Source organism: Lepidochelys olivacea (genome assembly GCF_965140295.1).
Source record: "Lepidochelys olivacea isolate rLepOli2 genome assembly, chromosome: 26".
In the NCBI taxonomy this organism is placed as follows: Eukaryota; Metazoa; Chordata; order Testudines; family Cheloniidae; genus Lepidochelys; species Lepidochelys olivacea.
The window spans coordinates 11,907,849-11,928,325 of NC_140436.1; the positions used below are offsets into that span (position 1 = coordinate 11,907,849).

The 20,477-nt window shown below is 47.1% G+C and overlaps 1 protein-coding gene across 1 annotated transcript in view; it reads right to left on the reverse strand.

Annotated features, from left to right (window-relative positions):
* FIGLA (folliculogenesis specific bHLH transcription factor) overlaps positions 1–3,600 on the reverse strand; it is a gene marked incomplete at both ends in the record, with an annotated part of 34,183 nt that extends 30,583 nt beyond the window's left edge. The window contains 2 exons of the mRNA XM_084615227.1: positions 379–531; positions 3,367–3,600. Coding sequence (XP_084471353.1) covers positions 379–531; positions 3,367–3,600 — 387 coding nt within the window. The remainder of the gene's footprint in view (positions 1–378; positions 532–3,366) is intronic.
* Between the last annotated feature and the right edge of the window lie 16,877 nt (positions 3,601–20,477).

Consider the following 20,477-nt stretch of genomic DNA (forward strand, 5'->3'; position numbering starts at 1 on the left):
AAGGTTTGTTTCATAACCCAGCTACTTTTGTATTCCTATGAATCAGTAACTGACAGGAAGCATTTATGGCAGGGAGAGCTGACCAAATACAGTACATTTAACATTAAAAATGGCAGCTTTTCAATTGCTAAAGTGCTGCTTTATTTTGCAATTAAACATCTGCGAAGTAGAAGGGACAGGTAGAAAGGGGGTATGATGTTTTAACACATATTATATTAAATACTGAATGCAAGATACGCATGAATTAAGCTCAAATTCTGGTTGGATGTTAGTGATGACATTAAGAGTCATTAAGTTGCATTCACATACATGCTGGTACCACGACCCTTTGAGAGAATTACAGATGGATTTTACAGAGAGGGAAAGGTTCTTGTGTACCTCAAAGCCTCCAGTTTCTTCTAAAATCAAGTGGAGCAGGCGTATATATTCCGTGGCTGCTTTAAGTGTGTCGACCTTACTAGGCTTCCGGTCTTTAGGTATCAAAGGCACGATGGTCTTCAGCTTCGAAAAGCCACTGTTCAAGTTTTTTATCTATCCAAGATATGGAAGGAGGAAATTAAACAAAATTCAGCCCGGTAGCTGCAGAACTCCATCCAGTGGTGAAAAGGGGAAACTTTTAAAGGCAGCTCATTTTAAACTGGATAGATCCGTTACATTCTGCATTAAGAATAATTGGTGGCCTTTTATGAAAAGATTAAATGCAGTTTCAATAAATGCTTAATCGATGGTTGTAGAGTCTAACACACGGACAGGTGGCTTGTAACCATCTGCAATACCTTCCACTGATGTGCCATCTACCGCATGCATCAGTCATTGATTAACTCTTTATAAATGGAACCTTAATATAAAGTGCAATTGAATTAGTAACAATATGTGGGATAATCCACCACCTGCGTGTCCTGGGGAAAACGAAGGTAACCGCACAGTTATGATCAAATAGCAAAGCTGAGGCCATAGGTACTGGAACTGGGGCTGCTGCAGCATTAAACAAGAAGGTCTATTAGGAACAGAATGCCTAAGACGATCACTGCTCCCATTCACAGCAATTCTGACGTGAAAGCTTTAAGCTCACCAGGTACTTAGGCGTTGCTGCGTTCAGCCTCGCAATGCTAAACCGATTTAGAAGCCCCCCGTCTCATTTTCAAAAGGATTTAGATACTTAGAGCCCAAATCCCATTAATGGCCAACTCCTTTTAGTGCCTCGCTCCTCTTTGAGGATGAGACTGAGGCTCCTAAATCGGTTTAGCGTGGCAACACTGACTGCACAGAAACACCTGTAAACATCTGGGCCTTAGGCCACAACGCTATAGACAACTTTACACACAAGCAAGTAACTCGTGAGTAGTTCCGCTGAATCCAGAAGGACTACTGGTGCAGGCGTGCACACAGGATCTGACTCCAGCTGCGGGCAAGGACCTTCGGCATATTGGACCAAGTTGCGCGTTCGCAATTAGTTATCTGACAATGTTTGAAAGGAACGACGTACTGCACATGCTGCCGCTGTGTTTACTGACCACTCTAACCATCCCAGGTGCTTCACAGCATTCTGATACGCTGCACTTCCGCCAGCATGCCATTCTTTGAAACTCACCTGCCAAATGGGTTTTGCATTGACACCGTGCATCCTTCTAGTTCTCTCTCCTCAGTCTGTACTCGCTACGGTGCCAGCTTAGAGTTGCTGTGAATTTTGAATCTCTTAACGTTTTGTTCATAACAACTTGGTTATTTTGTTGCATCAGAGTCTTTTGCACAGAGACCATAACATTATTGATACTGAGCGAATGTTGAGGGAGTAGGTGACAAGCCAAATAGAAATCTCTAGTGTTGCTTGTACACCTAGGTCTTCCAAAAACAGTTTTTTGCAGCAACAAGCAAGCTTGCACACCTGTTTGGCAAGTGCTGATCACCCAGGCATCTCTCTATTTGGATAGGTTATCTAGAATACATAGTTTGCAGATAAGAATCACTTTCACAAGCATTCAAAGAACACCTATTGCTGAACCAAGCGACCGGGCACATGTCATGGGCCCTCTTCTGTAGCTGCCCCAGGTGTAAAGCTCCCATTGATTTGAGGAATAGCTCTGCGCATGGAGCTGCTACTGTAGCAAGGCTAACAGTATCAAATCTGATTAATTTGAAGAAGGCCGCACAGGGAAAGTTGGGGAGCTGCATCGGTTGGGGCGGGAGTGAAGTCATTCCAAAAGGAAGGGTAAAAAAACCTCACTCTTACATTCTAAGTTCTTTAGAGACCCAGAGACTGTCATTATGTCCGGCAGCACCTAGCACAGGGGTCAGCAGACTTCAGCCCAGGGCTGCATCCAGCCCTTTAGAGGTTTTAATCCACCCCTCAAGCTCCTGCCAGGAAGCAGGAAACCACAGCCAATGGGAGCTGCAGGGGTGGCACCTGCGGATGGGGCAGCGTGCAGAGCTGCCTGGCTGCGCCTCCACATAGGAGCCAGAGGAGGGACATGGCACTGCTTCCGGGAGCTGCTTGAGGTAAGCGCCACCTGGAGCCTTCTCCCCGACCCCTCCCGCACCCCAACCCCCTGCCCCAAACCTGATCCCTCCCACCCACCCTCTGAAACCTTCTGTCCCAGCCCGGAGCAGCCTCCTGCATCCCCAGTCCCTCATCCCCACCCCAGAGCCCACACCCCCAGGTGGAGCCCAAACACACATACACCCTGCCCCAGCCCAGAGCCCCTTCCCGCACCCTGAACTCCACATTTCTGGCCCCACCGCAGAGCCCATAACCCCAGCCTGAGCCCTCACCCCCTCCTGCACACCAACCCCCAGTTTCGTTAGTATTCATGGCTCCCCCATACAATTTCCATACCCAGATGTGGCCCTCAGGCCAAAAAGTTTGCCCACCCCTGACCTTGCACAAGGGGAGCCAGAGCTGACTGCACCTTTACGGCATCACCCAACAGAAGCATTGAATAATAATTTAGAGATCTCCAAAGGAGCCAAAGATAAGCTAGACGCTAATAATTAATTGCGCCCTTTAGCGAAGAGTTGAGCAGGAACTGAAATTTTGTATCAGCATCCCTCCACGATTTGAAGTGTTTGAAGCCCAGACTGAGGTGAGAATTTCACACCCCCATCCACTGCAGGCAGAAAAATGCTCCCCTTATTCTCTGTATTACTGTAGTCATGGATCAGGATCTCCTTCTTCCCACCATGAACCTTGTTCCCACCACGTTCCCACCCTGCTCACTGGATCCTGCTGGAACGTCACAGAAACAAAATGTAGAAGTTCAGACTCATTTCCTCCCACAGCCAGTTCACCAACAGCTTATTGGCCCCACTGAAGCTTTAAAAAACAAAAAGCAGCAGTTTATTTTTGAGGGGGAACAAGAGGCCCCTTACCCTCTCTCTCTCCTTGGCGTTAGCTGCCTGTCTCCTCTCCAAGACCTCCTCCAGGTTCTCGGTGGAGAGGTAGTGCCCGGAGGCCTGCCTCTTCATCCTGGTGATGGCTGCCATGAACGGGAGGGGGCCAAACTGCTCGCTCAGGACATCTCCCAGCACCTCAGGCACGGGGGTCACCAACAGAGGCACCCGGTGCTGCTGCGGCTCCTCTTCCTCGGACACTTGCTCCGCCATCTGTGAGGTCTCAAAGCAAATCAGTTGCCCCTCAGGTCCAAGAAGGCACGGGAGCACCTCAGGTAGGGGGGGGAGAGAGAGCACGCGTTCCTTGTTCTGCTCACGGCCCCAGGTAATGGGGCTGGCTATTCCTTTGGGCAGGAACATGGGAGTCTGGGGAGGGGGACCTAGCAGGGATAACAGGGGACACTACTCACCTGTGGGGTATTTTGGGGACAGTGGCTAGCTGCTCTGACAGCCCCAGGGAGCAGAGAGCACTAAATACCTCCTCCTGGGTAACACAGAGCTCACCAGCTCTATTTTTGGGGGTGGCCACAGTGGAACCCCTCCCAGAGGATGCAATGAAGGGCTGCACTTCTCACGGGGGGGGGGGGTGTGAGCCGCTCTGGGAGCCCCCAGAAAATACAGTGGAGGAATGCACTTCTCACCAGGGTGGGGGGGGTGAGGGTCAGCCGCTCTGGGAGCCCCCAGAAAACACAAGGAGGGGCAGTAGCAGTCCTTCCGGGGTGTCCCTTGCCCACTTATGACTCTGGCGGTGTAGGACTCCACAGAGGTGCAATGGGGGCGCCCTAGCATCCCCCCCCCAAATGTGCATGACTTCCCTGTGATGAGGGGGTGCAGGAGTCAATAGAGAATACAATAGGCGCCCCCCCCCGGGAGAGGGAGGTAGAAGAAGTGGGGGCCTGCTCACCCCCTCTGTGTGTGGAGGGGGGGAGCAAGGGGGGTTTACCTGGCTCAGCCGGGGGAGGGGCAGCAGGGAGCCCTAGGACAGGTGTCTCGCTCCCCCCTGGAGACGCTGCGCTGGAGGCCCCGGGGGTAAGTCGCTGGCCCGCAGCCCGCGCTAAGCAGCTCGCACGCTGCGTCCCTAAGGAGCCGCACCTGGGGCTGCCGCAGGGCGCCCCCGGCCCCGCTCTCCGCCGGGGGGCGCTGGCCGCGGCCGGACTGGGGTAGCCCCCGGACAGCACAGGAGACAGGGGCCTCTCAGCGCTTGCTGGAAAGGGGGTTAGCCGTGGGTCGGGGGGGATCTGCCCGGCTCTGGGCATAATGGGGGGCTGCAGCCCTGCATTGGGGGCGCCTTCCCCTCCCCCAGTGCATAATGGGGGGGCTGCAGCTCTGCAATGTGGGCCCCTTCCTCTCCCCCCTGTGCATAATGGGGGGCTGCAGCCCTGCACTGGGGGCACCTTCCCCTCCCCCAGGACATAATGGGGGGGCTGCAGCTCTGCAATGTGGGCCCCTTCCTCTCCCCCCTGTGCATAATGGGGGGCTGCAGCCCTGCATTGGGGACCCCTTCCCCTCCTCCCCTGTGCACGATGGGGGGCTGAAGCCCTGCATTGGGGACCCCTTCCCCTCCCCAGTGCATAGTGGGGGGGCTGCAGCCCTGCATTGGGGGCACCTTCCCCTCCCCCAGTGCATAATGGGGTGGCTGCAGCCCTGCATTGAGGGTGCCTTCCCCTTCCCAGTGCATAATGGGGTGGCTGCAGCCCTGCATTGGGGGCACCTTCCCCTCCCCAGTGCATAGTGGGGGGGGCTGCAGCCCTGCATTGGGGGCACCTTCCCCTCCCCCAGTGCATAATGGGGTGGCTGCAGCCCTGCATTGAGGGTGCCTTCCCCTTCCCAGTGCATAATGGGGTGGCTGCAGCCCTGCATTGGGGGCACCTTCCCCTCCCCAGTGCATAGTGGGGGGGCTGCAGCCCTGCATTGGGGGCACCTTCCCCTCCCCCAGTGCATAATGGGGTGGCTGCAGCCCTGCATTGAGGGTGCCTTCCCCTTCCCAGTGCATAATGGGGGGCTGAGGCCAGGCACTGGGGCACCTTCCCCTCCTCGGTTTTCTTTCCATGCTCCATAGAGAGAGCCAGGTAACCCATGTTGAGGGAACCCATGCTCTGCGACAGGCTTCCTGTCAGCTCCGGGCAAGTCACTTTGGCCCAGATCCTTAGGTATTTGGGTACCTAACACCCAGTAACTTGCCTGAGTGCCTCAGTTCCCCAGCTGATATAGAGGAGAATAATACTCTTCCCAGGGGTGTCTGGAGGACACATCTGATGAAGTGAGCTGTAGCTCACGAAAACTTATGCTCAAATAAATTTGTTAATCTCTAAGGTGCCACAAGTCCTCCTTTACCTTAAAGATTGTGAAGCACTCAGATACTATGGTGGAGAGGGCCTGATACTGACCTTAGATAGAAATCACTGGGAGTAATCACATGTGTAATGTCACTCGTGTGCAGAGGTTTGCAAGATTGGGTCCATATTCACTCAGGCCCATCACCTCATGCCTATTGAAATCAATGGAAATTAGGTGCCTAAATACTTTTGAGGAGCTGGACCTAATATATCAGCAAAAATAGCATTGCAGGTTGGCTTTTCCAGAGAGCTCATTAAACTAGAGGTAAATTCAGGGCTTTGGAGCGGAGCCTGGAGCTGGAGCGTGGAGCAGCTCCGGAGCAGTGGGGTTGCAGATTTTTGCCTGGAGCTGGAGTGGAGCCAGAGCACAGCTCCAAAGGCCTGGGTAAATTGGAATAATTCAGTTACAGAGAAAGGCAAATGCTCTCAAATTATGAGATGACAAGCACTCCAAGGAGTTGCATCAGGTCAAACAGGAAAGCACAGTCTGTTTTGGATTACTGGGATTAGAGCAACAGGAAATAAAGGATGTATGAAACTGTCAGTGCACTATAATGTGGCTGAAACAGCTCAAGAAATAACCATCCATCTGCTGCAGCTCTGCGGTCTTAAAGGGTCTGTGGAAATACAGACTAGGGACCGAGTAGCTAGGCAGCAGTTCTGCAGAAAAGGACCTAGGGGTTCCAGTGGATGAGAAGCTGGATATGAGTCAACAGTGTGCCCTTGTTGCCAAGAAGGCTAACAGCTTTTTGGGCTGTATAAGTAGGGGCATTGCCAGCAGATCGAGGGATGTGATCGTTTCCCTCTATTCAGCATTGGTGAGGCCTCATCTGGAGTACTGTGTCCAGTTTTGGGCCCCACACTACAAGAAGGATGTCGAAAAATTGGAAAGCGTCCAGCGGAGAGCAATGCAAATGATTAGGGAACTGGAGCACATGATTTATGAGGAGAGGCTGAGGGGACTGGGATTATTTAGTCTGCGGAAGAGAAGAGTGAGGGGGGATTTGACAGCAGCCTTCAACTACCTGAAAGGGGGTTCCAAAGAGGATGGATCTAGACTGTTCTCAGTGGTAGCAGATGACAGAACAAGGAGTAATGGTCTCAAATGGCAGTGGAGGAGGTTTAGGTTGGATATTAGGAAAAACTTTTTCACCAGGAGCGTGGTGAAGCACTGGAATGGGTTACCTAGGGAGGTGGTGGAATCTCCTTCCTTTGAGGTTTTTAAAGTCAGGCTTGACAAAGGCCTGGCTGGGATAATTTAGTTGGGGATTGGTCCTGCTTTGAGCAGGGGGTTGGACTAGATGACCTCCTGAGGTCCCTTCCAAACCTGATATTCTATGATTCTATAATAAATGTCAGGTTTCAGAGTAGCAGCTGTGTTAGTCTGTATTTGCAAAAAGAACAGGAGTATTTGTGGCACCTTAGAGACTAACCAATTTATTTGAGCATAAGCTTCCAATGAAGTGAGCTGTAGCTCACGAAAGCTTATGCTTAAATAAATTGGTTAGTCTCTAAGGTGCCACAAGTACTCCTGTTCTTTTTATAATAAATGTGCACACTTTGCAAGTGTGATTCTAAACTTAATATATTCATTAACCACCTATTGCACCATATATTCATTGGCTAGAAGGGACTGGGTCTGGCTGGTGGGTCTCCCCCACATGCTCAGCATCTAACTGATCACCACATTTGGTGCTGCAGAAGAATTTCCCCCCAGATCAGATCAGCAGACAACCCGGAGGGTTTTCGCCTTCCTCTACAGCATGGGGCATGGGTAACTTGTTGGTTTGAACTAGAGTACATGGTGGATTCTCTGTCACTTGAAGTCTTTTGACCAAAATTTGAGGACTCCAGTAACTCAGCCAGAGGTTATGGGCCTTTGCAGAAGCAGGTGGGTGAGGTTCTGTGGCCTGGAATATGGAGGAAGTCAGACTAGATGATCAGAATGGTCCCTTCTGGCTTTAAAGTCTATGAGCCTATGAGACTTTATGATCACCTAGTGTGACAGGCCATAGAATCTCACCCCATAATTCTTGCATTAAACCCATATCTTTTGTGGTTGAACTAGAGCATATACCAAGGCACACGTGAGCTGGGAACATTCACTTTCACTACAGTGGCTAGAACTGGAGCCAAGAAATTAAAGGCAGAGTCTCTCTTTATCACTCATTTATCAAATCTGCTGTGTTCTATTTAGTTATGGGAGGCAGAATTATCTAGTAATTAAAGCACAGCACCAAGCGATACAGATCTGGGTGGTGTTCCTGGTTCCACCTCTGACTTTTGGCAAGTCATTTAACTTCTCTGTGCCTCAGTTTCCCCATATGTAAAATACCACCACAGGATTATGGTAAAACTTGTGGATTATCAGATGAAAAGTGCCATGAAAGAACAAAATATTAATATTTACAACTCCACTAAATGTAATGCTCTTGTGAGCTCCCACATTGATAGCCCAGAAGACCAAAGTCCTCTGGTTCACCCCAGAATAGCTACAGCATGTGTGTGGCAGATTCTCTCGTGCTGTTCTTTTTTATTGTTCACAGATGATATGTCCTAATAAGGCATTATTCCACTCCATGCTTCCTAGGCCAGTACACCAGAGATCCCCTGTTTTTACACCCAAACAAACATCTGTTCAAACCTTGCACCTGGACCTAAACTCGGGATCCAAACCACACTCCTCAGGTTTTACGGAGGTTGAGATCTAAGTCCAAACTTTGTGGCATGAGCCCATCTCCACTTAGGTAGCAAACTTTCTCCTTCTCCTTAATGGTATAATAAGTATCTAAACAAGACCCCCATCATATCCAACAACCTCCTGCTCAATGCATTGATGCTAGTGTGGGGCTTATTTTCTCAGCCCCCTTACAATCAGCACCATGCACACTTTCTTGCTAATTCTTACATGGGTTTGCTCCCATCCTTTGTGTACTTGCATACTTGTCTTTGTGGACAGAACAGCATGCTGCCTCTGTTGCTCTAGAAACCTTTCCAAATACCTTTCATATCTGGGGTAGGGACTGTCTCTTTGTTGTGTCCCTAGCACAGTGGGGTCCTGGCCCATGTTAATACAATACTTCCTTTCTTCCCCACACTCTTTAGGATTGCTCTAACAATGTATTACCTGGCCAAGGTTTTACTCTGTCCACTATTGATTAGGGCCAGATCCTGATCTCATTAACACTGGTGTAAATCTGCAGTTCAACAGAGTTACTACACATTTATAACAGTCTAACAGATGAGAAATTGATTTCAATTCCTTCAATGAGTAAGAAAATATTCATTGCAGGAAACCTGGGTTCAGATGTATCTAAAGTTTCAGTTAAAAGGATTTTGGCTGTTTTGATCTAGTCTCTAGTTGACATTCATTCATTCATTCATCACACACACACACACACACTTTGGCAACATGGCAATTTGTTATAGGCTTTTCAGCAGGTTAATCCTCAATTTTGTTACTCAGAGTTCGCTGTGATCGGCCGGTTGACTTGAGTGTAAGATTGGTGTGGATCATAACCTGCATGAAAAGGTATTCATCTCCTAAATACCGAACTTAGGGACAGATTTTGCTATTTTGAGAATCTGATTATTAGTGATGAGAGGGATTTTTTGCCAACAGCTGCAATGTAACACTAGATGTCACTATTTTACCTATTTTCTACTCTTACCATATAATTCCCTCTCTTCTCACAAAATGACAAAAATATCACCACCATCAGTCAGGATTTAAAAGATATTTCCCATTACTGTGTTGCCTTCATGCTGTTACAATTCAAAAGTGCTGTAGCTTGGAGAAAATACATGATCGTATACTGGTCCTTAAATTATTTGCAAATAACAGCCAACTTGTGGAGAAGGGAAGCAATGAAAACTCAGGGTCTGCAAATATTTGCATGAAGCTTCTTCAGTTGCTCTCTGTTTGAGTCGTGCCACATTTACTCCTTTGCTACTACCCTGGTCATTCATAGATGCCGGTGTTTGACATTAAGGATAACATAAAAGGTAACAAACATGCTCTACCGGCTGAACTAATTTTTGGAAGCTGCTCTGTTGCAACACTAGGCTGAAATCCTCATGTACCAGAACTGAGGCACTTACTAACCCTCACATAAGGTCACATGGGTCAGTGGCAGATTTGAGAATAGAATCCAGGAGTCTACTCCAGGTCCTATGGTCTAGCGATTAATAATATCGCCCCTTCTATAGCTGATAGTAAAAGGATGTAAAGTATTTTACAAGATACTAGAATATCCTATTAATATAGTCTGTTCATAACTGGAAGTTGGGTGACTTCTATATGACAGCAAGGGGGTTCATTTATTTGAAAGTCAAGAGCCAGGCCCTCTACTCTTTACTCTTGAAAGTGAATTTTGCCTGCGTGAGGACTGAAAAATTAGGATCTGCCCCAGTTGTGTGTCTTTTAATCACTGAATCACATGAGCTGTACATCTGACAAACACAGAAGGCTCCTGTGTAAATGGGCTGTTAATTCTGACCTGAATGTAGCTCTTGATATGAATCATCTTCTATGTTATATTAATATTATGCTGTAGTGAAAGGAGTGACCCGATGAGTGGCAGAGACTAACGTTGACTCATTTTCACTCTTCAGTGGAAATCATCTTTAGCTACCCAGCGTGGGGACCGATTTTCAAATGATGGCAGCACAGCACCCAACAGCTCCCATTTAGGCACCTACATGCAGTGGCTCGATTTTCCAACGGGCTCAGCATCCCGCAGCCCCTAACGAGGACACACACTTCAGTAAGTGCTGTAGATTGCTAAGCACTTTTGGAAACTTGTTTGGTAACCCTGCATGCACGGGCAGGCCATTATGTTGTTAGCAGTTCAGTCCGATATGGGTTACTGACAGGACTTGGCGGTCTGCCCTCAATGATCCTGGCTTGGCAGAGATCCACACCATCCGCCTTATAGCCTGCTAATAAAAGATTAAGATAGAGTCCCCTGAGGGAGTGTTAGCTGGCAGTGGGCATCATGTGGAAGCTTTAGCTGTTCTGTTTGCCCTTGGAGATGCAAAAGCCTTTCATGGTGCTGGCACAGTTATTAGGGCAGGAACCATTGGGAAAGAGAGCGATTTGAAAACAGAAAGTATCATAGTGCCTCTATATAAATCCATGGTACACCCACACCTTGAATACTGCCTACAGTTCTGGTTGCCCCATCTCAAAAAGGATCTATTAGAATTGGAAAAGGTACTGAGAAGGGCAACAAAAATTATTAGGGGCGCGGAAGAGCTTCTGTATGAGGAGAGATTAAAAGGATTGGGACTGTTCATTTTAGGATTCAGAGTAACAGCCGTGTTAGTCTGTATTCGCAAAAAGAAAAGGAAAGAGACATCAGCAGGGGATATGATAGAGGTCTATAACATCATGACTGGTGTGGGGAAAGTGAATAGGGAAGTATTATTTACCCCTCCCCGTAACAGGAGAACCAGGGGTCACACGATGACATTAATAGGCAGCTGGTTTAAAACAAACAGAAGGAAATATTTCTTCACATTGCGCACAGTCAACCTGTGGAACTCATTGCTGAGGGAATGTTGTGAAGGCCAAAAGTATAACTGGGTTCATAAAAGAATTAGCTAAGTTCTTGGAGGACAGGTCCATCGATGGCTAATAGCCAAGATGGTCAGGGACACAACCCCATGCTCCGGGTATCCCTAAACTCCTGACTGCCAGAAGCTGAAACTGGACTACAGGAGACAGATCTCTTGATAATTGCCCTATACTGGTCATTCCCTCTTGCCATTACTGGAAGACAGGATACTGGGCTAGATGGGCCATTCGACTGATCCAGTATGGCCATTCTTATGTTCTTATGTTCATTGAAACCTGTGCTCAGGGTGGGATAGAAGATGGATATTGTTTCCCATAGTGCATGATGTCACTAATGTGATGGAAATACAAATAGTACCGTAGATGTCATAGGAAACAGGCTTCTTTTTGTTAGAGCAATGAAGAGTTCATAGAGAATTTGTTGAGGGTGAAATTCATCCCTGTGCAGAGGAGCAGCATAAGGTCATACGACCCATCTGATTGTTGTCAAGTGTCCTCTGAATGGAGAGTGACTCAGAGACCAACTCTCAGTAGATATGTGTCCATATTATAACAACAAAAATCATAACCACGGCTTATCCCAAACTGGCAGCTACCACAGAGAAGCCAAAGACTGAACTCTCCTCTCGCTCCTACAGAAGGTCCCTGCAGGTGACGGTTAAGGAGCATTCCCAGGGCATTGTGGGACTCTTGCCCTGCTGGGCATGTTCTGTGATTTAACAAGAGGCTTCACACTCCAGGGAAGTTAAATCAAGGGCTTCACTAGCACAGGAATCACTGAAGATAAAAAACACTAAAGAAACTTAATGGAGCCAGATTTTGTTTCAAATTAAGGGATTACTGGAAGGAATGGGTCATAGGTGTATTTAGCCAACTCATGTGCTCAGATATGATTGCATATAGAATACAAACTGGATTTGCATTTTCTCTCAAAGTTAGATCAAAGAACGCAAGGCCCTTTTACTCTATGTAGCAAGGATTATAATGGGAAGGCTTCCAAAAGGCTAATGAAAGCCATCTTTCCTCACCCCACTGATGACAGGTGGGAGTGTATTTCAAAGGATTCAGCGTGTTAGACTGTATCAGCAAAAAGAACAAGGAGTCCTTGTGGCACCTTAGAGACTAACACATTTATTTGAGCATAAGCTTTCGTGGGCTAAAGCCCACTTCATCAGATGCATGCAGTGGAAAACACAGTAGGAAGATATATATATATACAGAGAACATGAAACAGTGGGGGTTGCCATACCGACTCTAACAAGACTAATCAATTAAGATGGGCTATTATCAGCAGGAGAAAAAAAACTTTTGTAGTGATAATCAGGGTGGCCCATTTCAAACAGTTGACAAGAAGGTGTGAGTAACAGCAGGGGGAAAATTAGCATGGGGAAATAGTTTTATTTCAGAGGAGTTGCTCAATTATCAGCATTCCTCCCCACGCATCCCTCTGTAACTTCCCCTCATGGTTGGCGAAGCTTCCCACATGCAAAGCCCTGGTCTACACTACAAACCCCTGAGTGACACGACTGAACTCCTGGTACAGACATTTCCCGTTGACATAGCTACCGGGGGAGGTGAATTAACTACGCTGAGAGGTGAAATTCTCCATTGGTGTAGGTAGTGTCTTCACGAAGAACCACAGAGGCACAGCTGCAGCACTATAAGTGAAAACAAGTCTCAGACTGCTAAGATCTGGCTTCCACACCCACTGAAGTCAATGGGTGTGTCTCCATTGGCTTCAATCGACTTGATATCTGCTCCTAATGAAAGGATGAAGGAGAATCCCCTTGAGTGCTATTTAGGGCTAGAGCGGTGCTGGAACTGGAATTTCCATCTGATGGGAAATTCTGTGATTGTGAAACAGGTTTTTGTTCCAAAAGGTCACTTCAAAATTTCACCCAAACTTCATTTTGGGTGGACAAGAAGATAAAAAATAGTTTGTTTTGATTGCAACTTCTTATAGATTTTGAAGTGAAAGCACTGTTTGGAAATAAAATCTAACAATTCAACAGGGTCAAATTAGAACACTTTGAGCATACTGGAAACACTTCATTTAGATATTTTTGAAAACAAATTTTAATCAATGGCAACATGTTTCTGTGAACACTTTGACTAGGTCAAATCAACAGTTTTTGGACAGAAAACTGTTCTGATGCAAAACTTTACCCCAGCTCTATTCAGGAAGAGTATTAATATTGAGATACCTCAATGTTAGCAGCATCACCTCCAACTAAAGAAGGGTGAACTGTTCTCCCTAGGAAGAAGTGTTTGCATTTAGCTCTGTGGAGATACAATCACAATCAAAAAGAAAAGGAGGACTTGTGGCACCTTAGAGACTAACCAATTTATTTGAGCATGAGCTTTCGTGAGCTACAGCTCACTTCATCGGATGCATCAATCACAATCAAATAACTTATAACAGATTTATGCTGTGAGCCTATCAGATCCTACCAAATCAAAAGGTATGAGCACTTTTACGGGAGCCTCTAAGGATACATCCGCACTGCAAAAAAAAGACCTGCAGAACTGAGTCTCAGAACCCAGGTGAACTGCCGCCAGCTCACAGGGTTCAGGCTGTGGGGCTAAATATAGCGGCACAGATGCTCTTGCTCCGTCAGGAGCCTGGGCTCTGAGATCCTGCCCCCCCCCCCCCGCAAGATTTCAGAGCCCAGGCTCTAGTCTGAGCCCGAATGTCTCCACTGCTATTTTTAGCCCCTTAGCATAAGCCTGCGTCAGCTCACCCAGGCTCTGAGAGTCACTGCTGTGGGGGTGTTTTTGCAGTGTAGACATTCCCCAAGGAACATCTCTGCGTTGCTGGAAATGATGCTCGTGACTCAGCAGGTGGCAGTCTTCCATGAGTCAAGTTAGAGCCAGTGTCCCACCCTCGCACAAGAGAATGCAAATGCTGGTGGTTTATTTTGGCTGAGATACAAAACTAGGGTCCAGGCTATCTGTTAACTAGCAACCCCAAACCTCTATTCGTGTGAAGAGGGGTATGAACCCAGTGTAATCACCAAAGCCGAACACTGCCTATGTCCCACCAGTTTGTTTCAGATGGATTCTGTGATGGTCTTACTTCCCGTCTTAAATGGTTGGGTCTGCCCTATGCTAGTGATTCACCAGGTGGTGGATGTTCATGAACCAAAACCTTTTCCATTGTTTGAACTGCCAGTGAACCTAGCATAGCGCTAGTCAAGGCCCCTGTATACCCTTTACCCAGGTCCCATGTACTGAGATCATTAAAGAGCAAACACTATTATTTGAGTAGCTCTGAGACCCACATCTGGACACCAGGGACCAAGTTAAGTATGACTGAATGTACCACTCAATACAGAACATTGCCTCCTGAAACACTCTTTCCGAACAGCGGCTGCCTCACACACAGGGCCAGATTCTGATTGCCCTTGGTAGTTTCATACCAGATTAACTCCCCTGACTTCCAACAAGAAAAGGAGGACTTGTGGCACCTTAGAGACTAACAAATATATTTGTGCATAAGCTTTCGTGAGCTACAGCTCACTTCATCGGATGCATTCAGTGGAAAATACAGTGGGGAGATTTATATACATAGAGAACATGAAACAATGGGTGTTACCATACACACTGTAACCAGAGTGATCACTTAAGGTGAGCTATTACCAGCAGGAGAGTGGGGGGAGGGAGAGAGGGAGAAACCTTTTGTAGTGATAATCAAGGTGGGCCATTTCCAGCAGTTGACAAGAACATCTGAGGAACAGTGGGGCAGGGGGAGGGAGGGAGATAAACATGGGGAAATAGTTTTACTTTGTGTAATGACCCATCCACTCCCAGTCTCTATTCAAGCCTAAGTTAATTGTATCCAGTTTGCAAATTAATTCCAATTCAGCAGTCTCTCCTTGGAGTCTGTTTTTGATGCTTTTTTGTTGAAGAATTGCCACTTTTAGGTCTGTAATCAAGTGACCAAAGAGATTGAAGTGTTCTCCGACTGGTTTTTGAATGTTATAATTCTTGACATCTGATTTGTGTCCATTTATTCTTTTACGTAGAGACTGTCCAGTTTGACCAATGTACATGGCAGAGGGGCATTGCTGGCACATGATGATTTTCCAGATGCAAACAGATGGACGTCATACCAAAAGGACTGAAGGTAAAAAATCCATTACAATCTACATACCACACAGACTATGCTCTGGAGTGCTCCAAGGGTTGGTCCTCGGGCCAGTTTTGTTCAATATGTTCATAAATGATCTGGAGGATGGTGTGGATTGCACCCTCAGCAAGTTTGCAGAGGACACTAAACTGGGAGGAGAGGTAGATACGCTGGAGGGTAGGGATAGGATACAGAGGGACCTAGACAAATTGGAGGATTGGGCCAAAAGAAATCTGATGAGGTTCAACAAGGACAAGTGCAGAGTCCTGCACTTAGGACGGAAGAATCCAATGCACCGCTACAGACTAGGGACCGAATGGTTCGGCAGCAGTTCTGCAGAAAAGGACCTAGGGGTTACAGTGGACGAGAAGCTGGATATGAGTCAACAGTGTCCCCTTGTTGCTAAGAAGGCCAATGGCATTTTGGGATGTATAAGTAGGGGCATTGCCAGCAGATCGAGGGACGTGATCGTTCCCCTCTATTCGACACTGGTGAGGCCTCATCTGGAGTACTGTGTCCAGTTTTGGGCCCCACACTACAAGAAGGATGTGGAAAAATTGGAAAGAGTCCAGCGGAGGGCAACAAAAATGATTAGGGGACTGGAACACATGAGTTATGAGGAGAGGCTGAGGGAACTAGGGATGTTTATTCTATGGAAGAGAAGAATGAGGGGGGATTTGATAGCTGCTTTCAACTACCTGAAAGGGGGTTCCAAAGAGGATGGCTCTAGACTGTTCTCAGTGGCAGCAGATGACAGAACAAGGAGTAACGGTCTCAAGTTGCAGTGGGGGAGATTTAGGTTGGATATTAGGAAAAACTTTTTCACTAGAAGGGTGGTGAAACACTGGAATGCGTTACCTAGGGAGGTGGTGGAATCTCCTTCCTTAGAAGTTTTTAAGGTCAGGCTTGACAAAGCCCTGGCTGGGATGATTTAATTGGGGATCGGTCCTGCTTTGAGCAGGGGGTTGGACTAGATGACCTCCTGAGGTCCCTTCCAACCCTGATATTCTATGATTCTATGACAGCTTGTGCCACACGCTCTCAAAGAAACTGCGGAACCACCTGATCAACATCCTCTACAGCAAACAGGGAAAGATTAAGAATGAGCTCTCAAAACTGGATACTCTCATAAAAAATCAACCTTCCACACAAACTTCCTCGTGGCTGGACTTTACAAAAACTAGAGAAGCCATTTACAACACACACTTTGCTTCTCTACAAAAGAAAAAGGACACTAAACTATCTAAACTACTACATGCCACAAGGGGTCACAACAGTGGTTCCCTTAACCCACCCAGCAATATTGTTAATCTATCCAACTATACTCTTAGCCCAGCAGAAGAAACTGTCCTATATCAGGGCCTCTCCTTCTGCCCCTCCACCCCCACGAACATGATACAGTTCTGTGGTGACCTAGAATCCTATTTTCGACGCCTCCGACTCAAGGAATATTTCCAACACACCTCTGAACAACATACTAACCCACAGAGAGCTTCCTCCCAATACTACAAAAAGAAGGATTCTGGGTGGACTCCTCCTGAAGGTCGAACAGACTTCAACAGACTGGACTTCTACATAGAGTACTTCCGCCAATGTGCACGGGCTGAAATTGTGGAAAAGCAGCGTCACTTGTCCCATAACCTTAGCCGTGCAGAACACAATGCCATCCACAGCCTCAGAAACAACTCTGACATCATAATCAAAAAGGCTGACAAAGGAGGTGCTGTCGTCATCATGAATAGATCGGAATATGAACAAGAGGCTGCTCGGCAGCTCTCCAACACCACTTTCTACAAGCCATTACCCTCTGATCCCACTGAGGGTTACCAAAAGAAACTACAGCATTTGCTCAAGAAACTGCCTGAAAAAGCAGAAGAACAAATCCTCACAGACACACCCCTGAAACCCCGATCTGGGGTATTCTATCTACTACCCTAGATCCATAAACCTGGAAATCCTGGACGCCCCATCATCTCAGGCATTGGCACCCTGACAGCAGGATTGTCTGGCTATGTAGACTCCCTCCTCAGGCCCTATGCTACCAGCACTCCCAGCTACCTTCGAGACACCACTGACTTCCTGAGGAAACTACAATCCATCGGTGATCTTCCTGAAAACACCATCCTGGCCACTATGGATGTAGAAGCCCTCTACACCAACATTCCACACAAAGATGGACTACAAGCCGTCAGGAACACTATCCCCGATAATGTCACGGCTAACCTGGTGGCTGAACTTTGTGACTTTGTCCTCACCCATAACTATTTCACATTTGGGGACAATGTATACCTTCAGATCAGCGGCACTGCTATGGGTACCCGCATGGCCCCACAGTATGCCAACATTTTTATGGCTGACTTAGAACAACACTTCCTCAGCTCTCGTCCCCTAATGCCCCTACTCTACTTGTGCTATATTGATGACATCTTCATCATCTGGACCCATGGAAAAGAAGCCCTTGAGGAATTCCACAATGATTTCAACAATTTCCATCCCACCATCAACCTCAGCCTGGACCAGTCCACACAAGAGATCCACTTCCTGGACACTACGGTGCTAATAAGCGATGGTCACATAAACACCACCCTATTCTGGAAACCTACTGACCGCTATTCCTACCTCCATGCCTCCAGCTTTCATCCAGACCACACCACACGATCCATTGTCTACAGCCAAGCTCTACGATACAACTGCATTTGCTCCAACCCCTCAGACAGAGACAAACACCTACAAGATCTCTATCAAGCTTCTTACAACTACAATACCCACCTGCTGAAGTGAAGAAACAGACTGACAGAGCCAGAAGAGTACCCAGAAGTCACCTACTACAGGACAGGCCCAACAAAGAAAATAACAGAACGCCACTAGCCATCACCTTCAGCCCCCAACTAAAACCTCTCCAACGCATCATCAAGGATCTACAACCTATCCTGAAGGACGACCCATCACTCTCACAGATCTTGGGAGACAGGCCAGTCCTTGCTTACAGACAGCCCCCCAACCTGAAGCAAATACTCACCAGCAACCACACACCACACACCAGAACCGTTGAACGTATCCTTGCAACAAAGCCCGTTGCCAACTGTGTCCACATATCTATTCAGGGGACACCATCATAGGGCTAATCACATCAGCCACACTATCAGAGGCTCGTTCACCTGCACATCTACCAATGTGATATATGCCAGCATGTGCCAGCAATGCCTCTCTGCCATGTACATTGGTCAAACTGGACAGTCTCTACATAAAAGAGTAAATGGACACAAATCAGATGTCAAGAATTGTAACATTCAAAAACCAGTTGGAGAACACTTCGATCTCTCTGGTCACTCGATTACAGACCTAAAAGTGGCAATTCTTCAACAAAAAAACTTTCAAAAACAGACTCCAAGGAGAGACTGCTGAATTGGAATTAATTTGCAAACTGGATACAATTAACTTAGGCTTGAATAGAGACTGGGAGTGGATGGGTCATTACACAAAGTAAAACTATTTCCCCATGTTTATCTCCCTCCCTCCCCCTGCCCCACTGTTCCTCAGATGTTCTTGTCAACTGCTGGAAATGGCCCACCTTGATTATCACTACAAAAGGTGTCCCCCCCGCACCCCCCCCCCGCTCTCCTGCTGGTAATAGCTCATCTTAAGTGATCACTCTGGTTACAGTGTGTATGGTAACACCCATTGTTTCATGTTCTCTATGTATATAAATCTCCCCACTGTATTTTCCACTGAATGCATTAGATGAAGTGAACTGTAGCTCACGGAAGCTTATGCTCAAATAAATTGGTTAGTCTCTAAGGTGCCACAAGTCCTCTGTTCTTTTTGCGGATACAGACTAACACGGCTGCTACTCTGAAACCTGACTTCCAACAGTTACTCTTGATTTATGTTGGTGTACATAAGACGAGTGAGGCCCATGGATTTCTTCCAAACCACTGCCTGTCCTGGGGGCATAAATCCTCTGCCCCTTCATGAAACGTGATCTCTGCAGCCCTGCGTTTTTGACTGCTTTCTACCAGTTCTATCCTTAGCCCATGTGAGACCTGTATTGATCAGGCAACTTCTGTGCCTGTGCAAGGAGTCTGGACAAAGAGCCCATGAGGCGTGAATCCTAACTGAACCCGGATCCTGTAGGTTTAGCTTGCTGCAGCTCAGATGGTCGGGCTAAGCTGCTGTGATCTGCTTGAATATTTAAGCGCATCTTTCAAATTTTATAAGATCTTATATAACTGCTTTTGTTTCAGCTGGCATTAGGGGTTTCTAAATAGGGCCAGATTTGTCTCCTTAATTCTCTCAATTCACTGAATTTGTGAGGCATGCAGCTTTGCACGTCCTATAGAGCATACTACTTCTTCCTCTGGAGTGGGTGTGTGTGTGTTACTTTTCTTATGAATAGTTTCTCTTCTGCTTTCCACATGCTTTTCTCAGAGTCACTGAGTCGTGCACATGCTCCTGCCTTCTGCTCACTGGGTGGACTTTCTGGGAAACACTTGGTCATTGAATAAGAACCGAGCTGGCTACTTGGAGAAAGGTGCACTATAGAAAGACTGCCTTTTATATGGAGTGGTTCTCTCTCTCTCTCTGCTCAGGGAAATGTTAACGTTTGACATTACAAAGCCATGCAGCTGCAAAACAGAGCTTGACTGTTCATCGCACGGATCTAACATTTAAACTGGTCTGGATAATTCTGACATCAGGGTGCAGAGTAATGTTAATAAAATTCAGCGTGGCTGTCTTGATGAGAACTAGGTGCAGTTCTATGGAGCAGTAGCTGATGGTATTTGTTAGTAGGTACAGCATGGTCAGTATCCTTCTTGGTTCAAACTCTATTCTGAGCTCGCATGTGTGCATATCTGTATACGCCTCAGTAGTTCCCCCTCAGTGTTATTTGGAGGGAAAATGAATCCCTGAGTCTACTTTTTATAACCACCACCACAGTCAGAGGATTAAAACTATGCAGAGGAGACAGAATGGTCTTGTGTTTGCAGCAGGGACTGGATCTTGGCTCTGTTCCTAACTCTGCCACTGGCCTGCTGGGTGCCCTTAG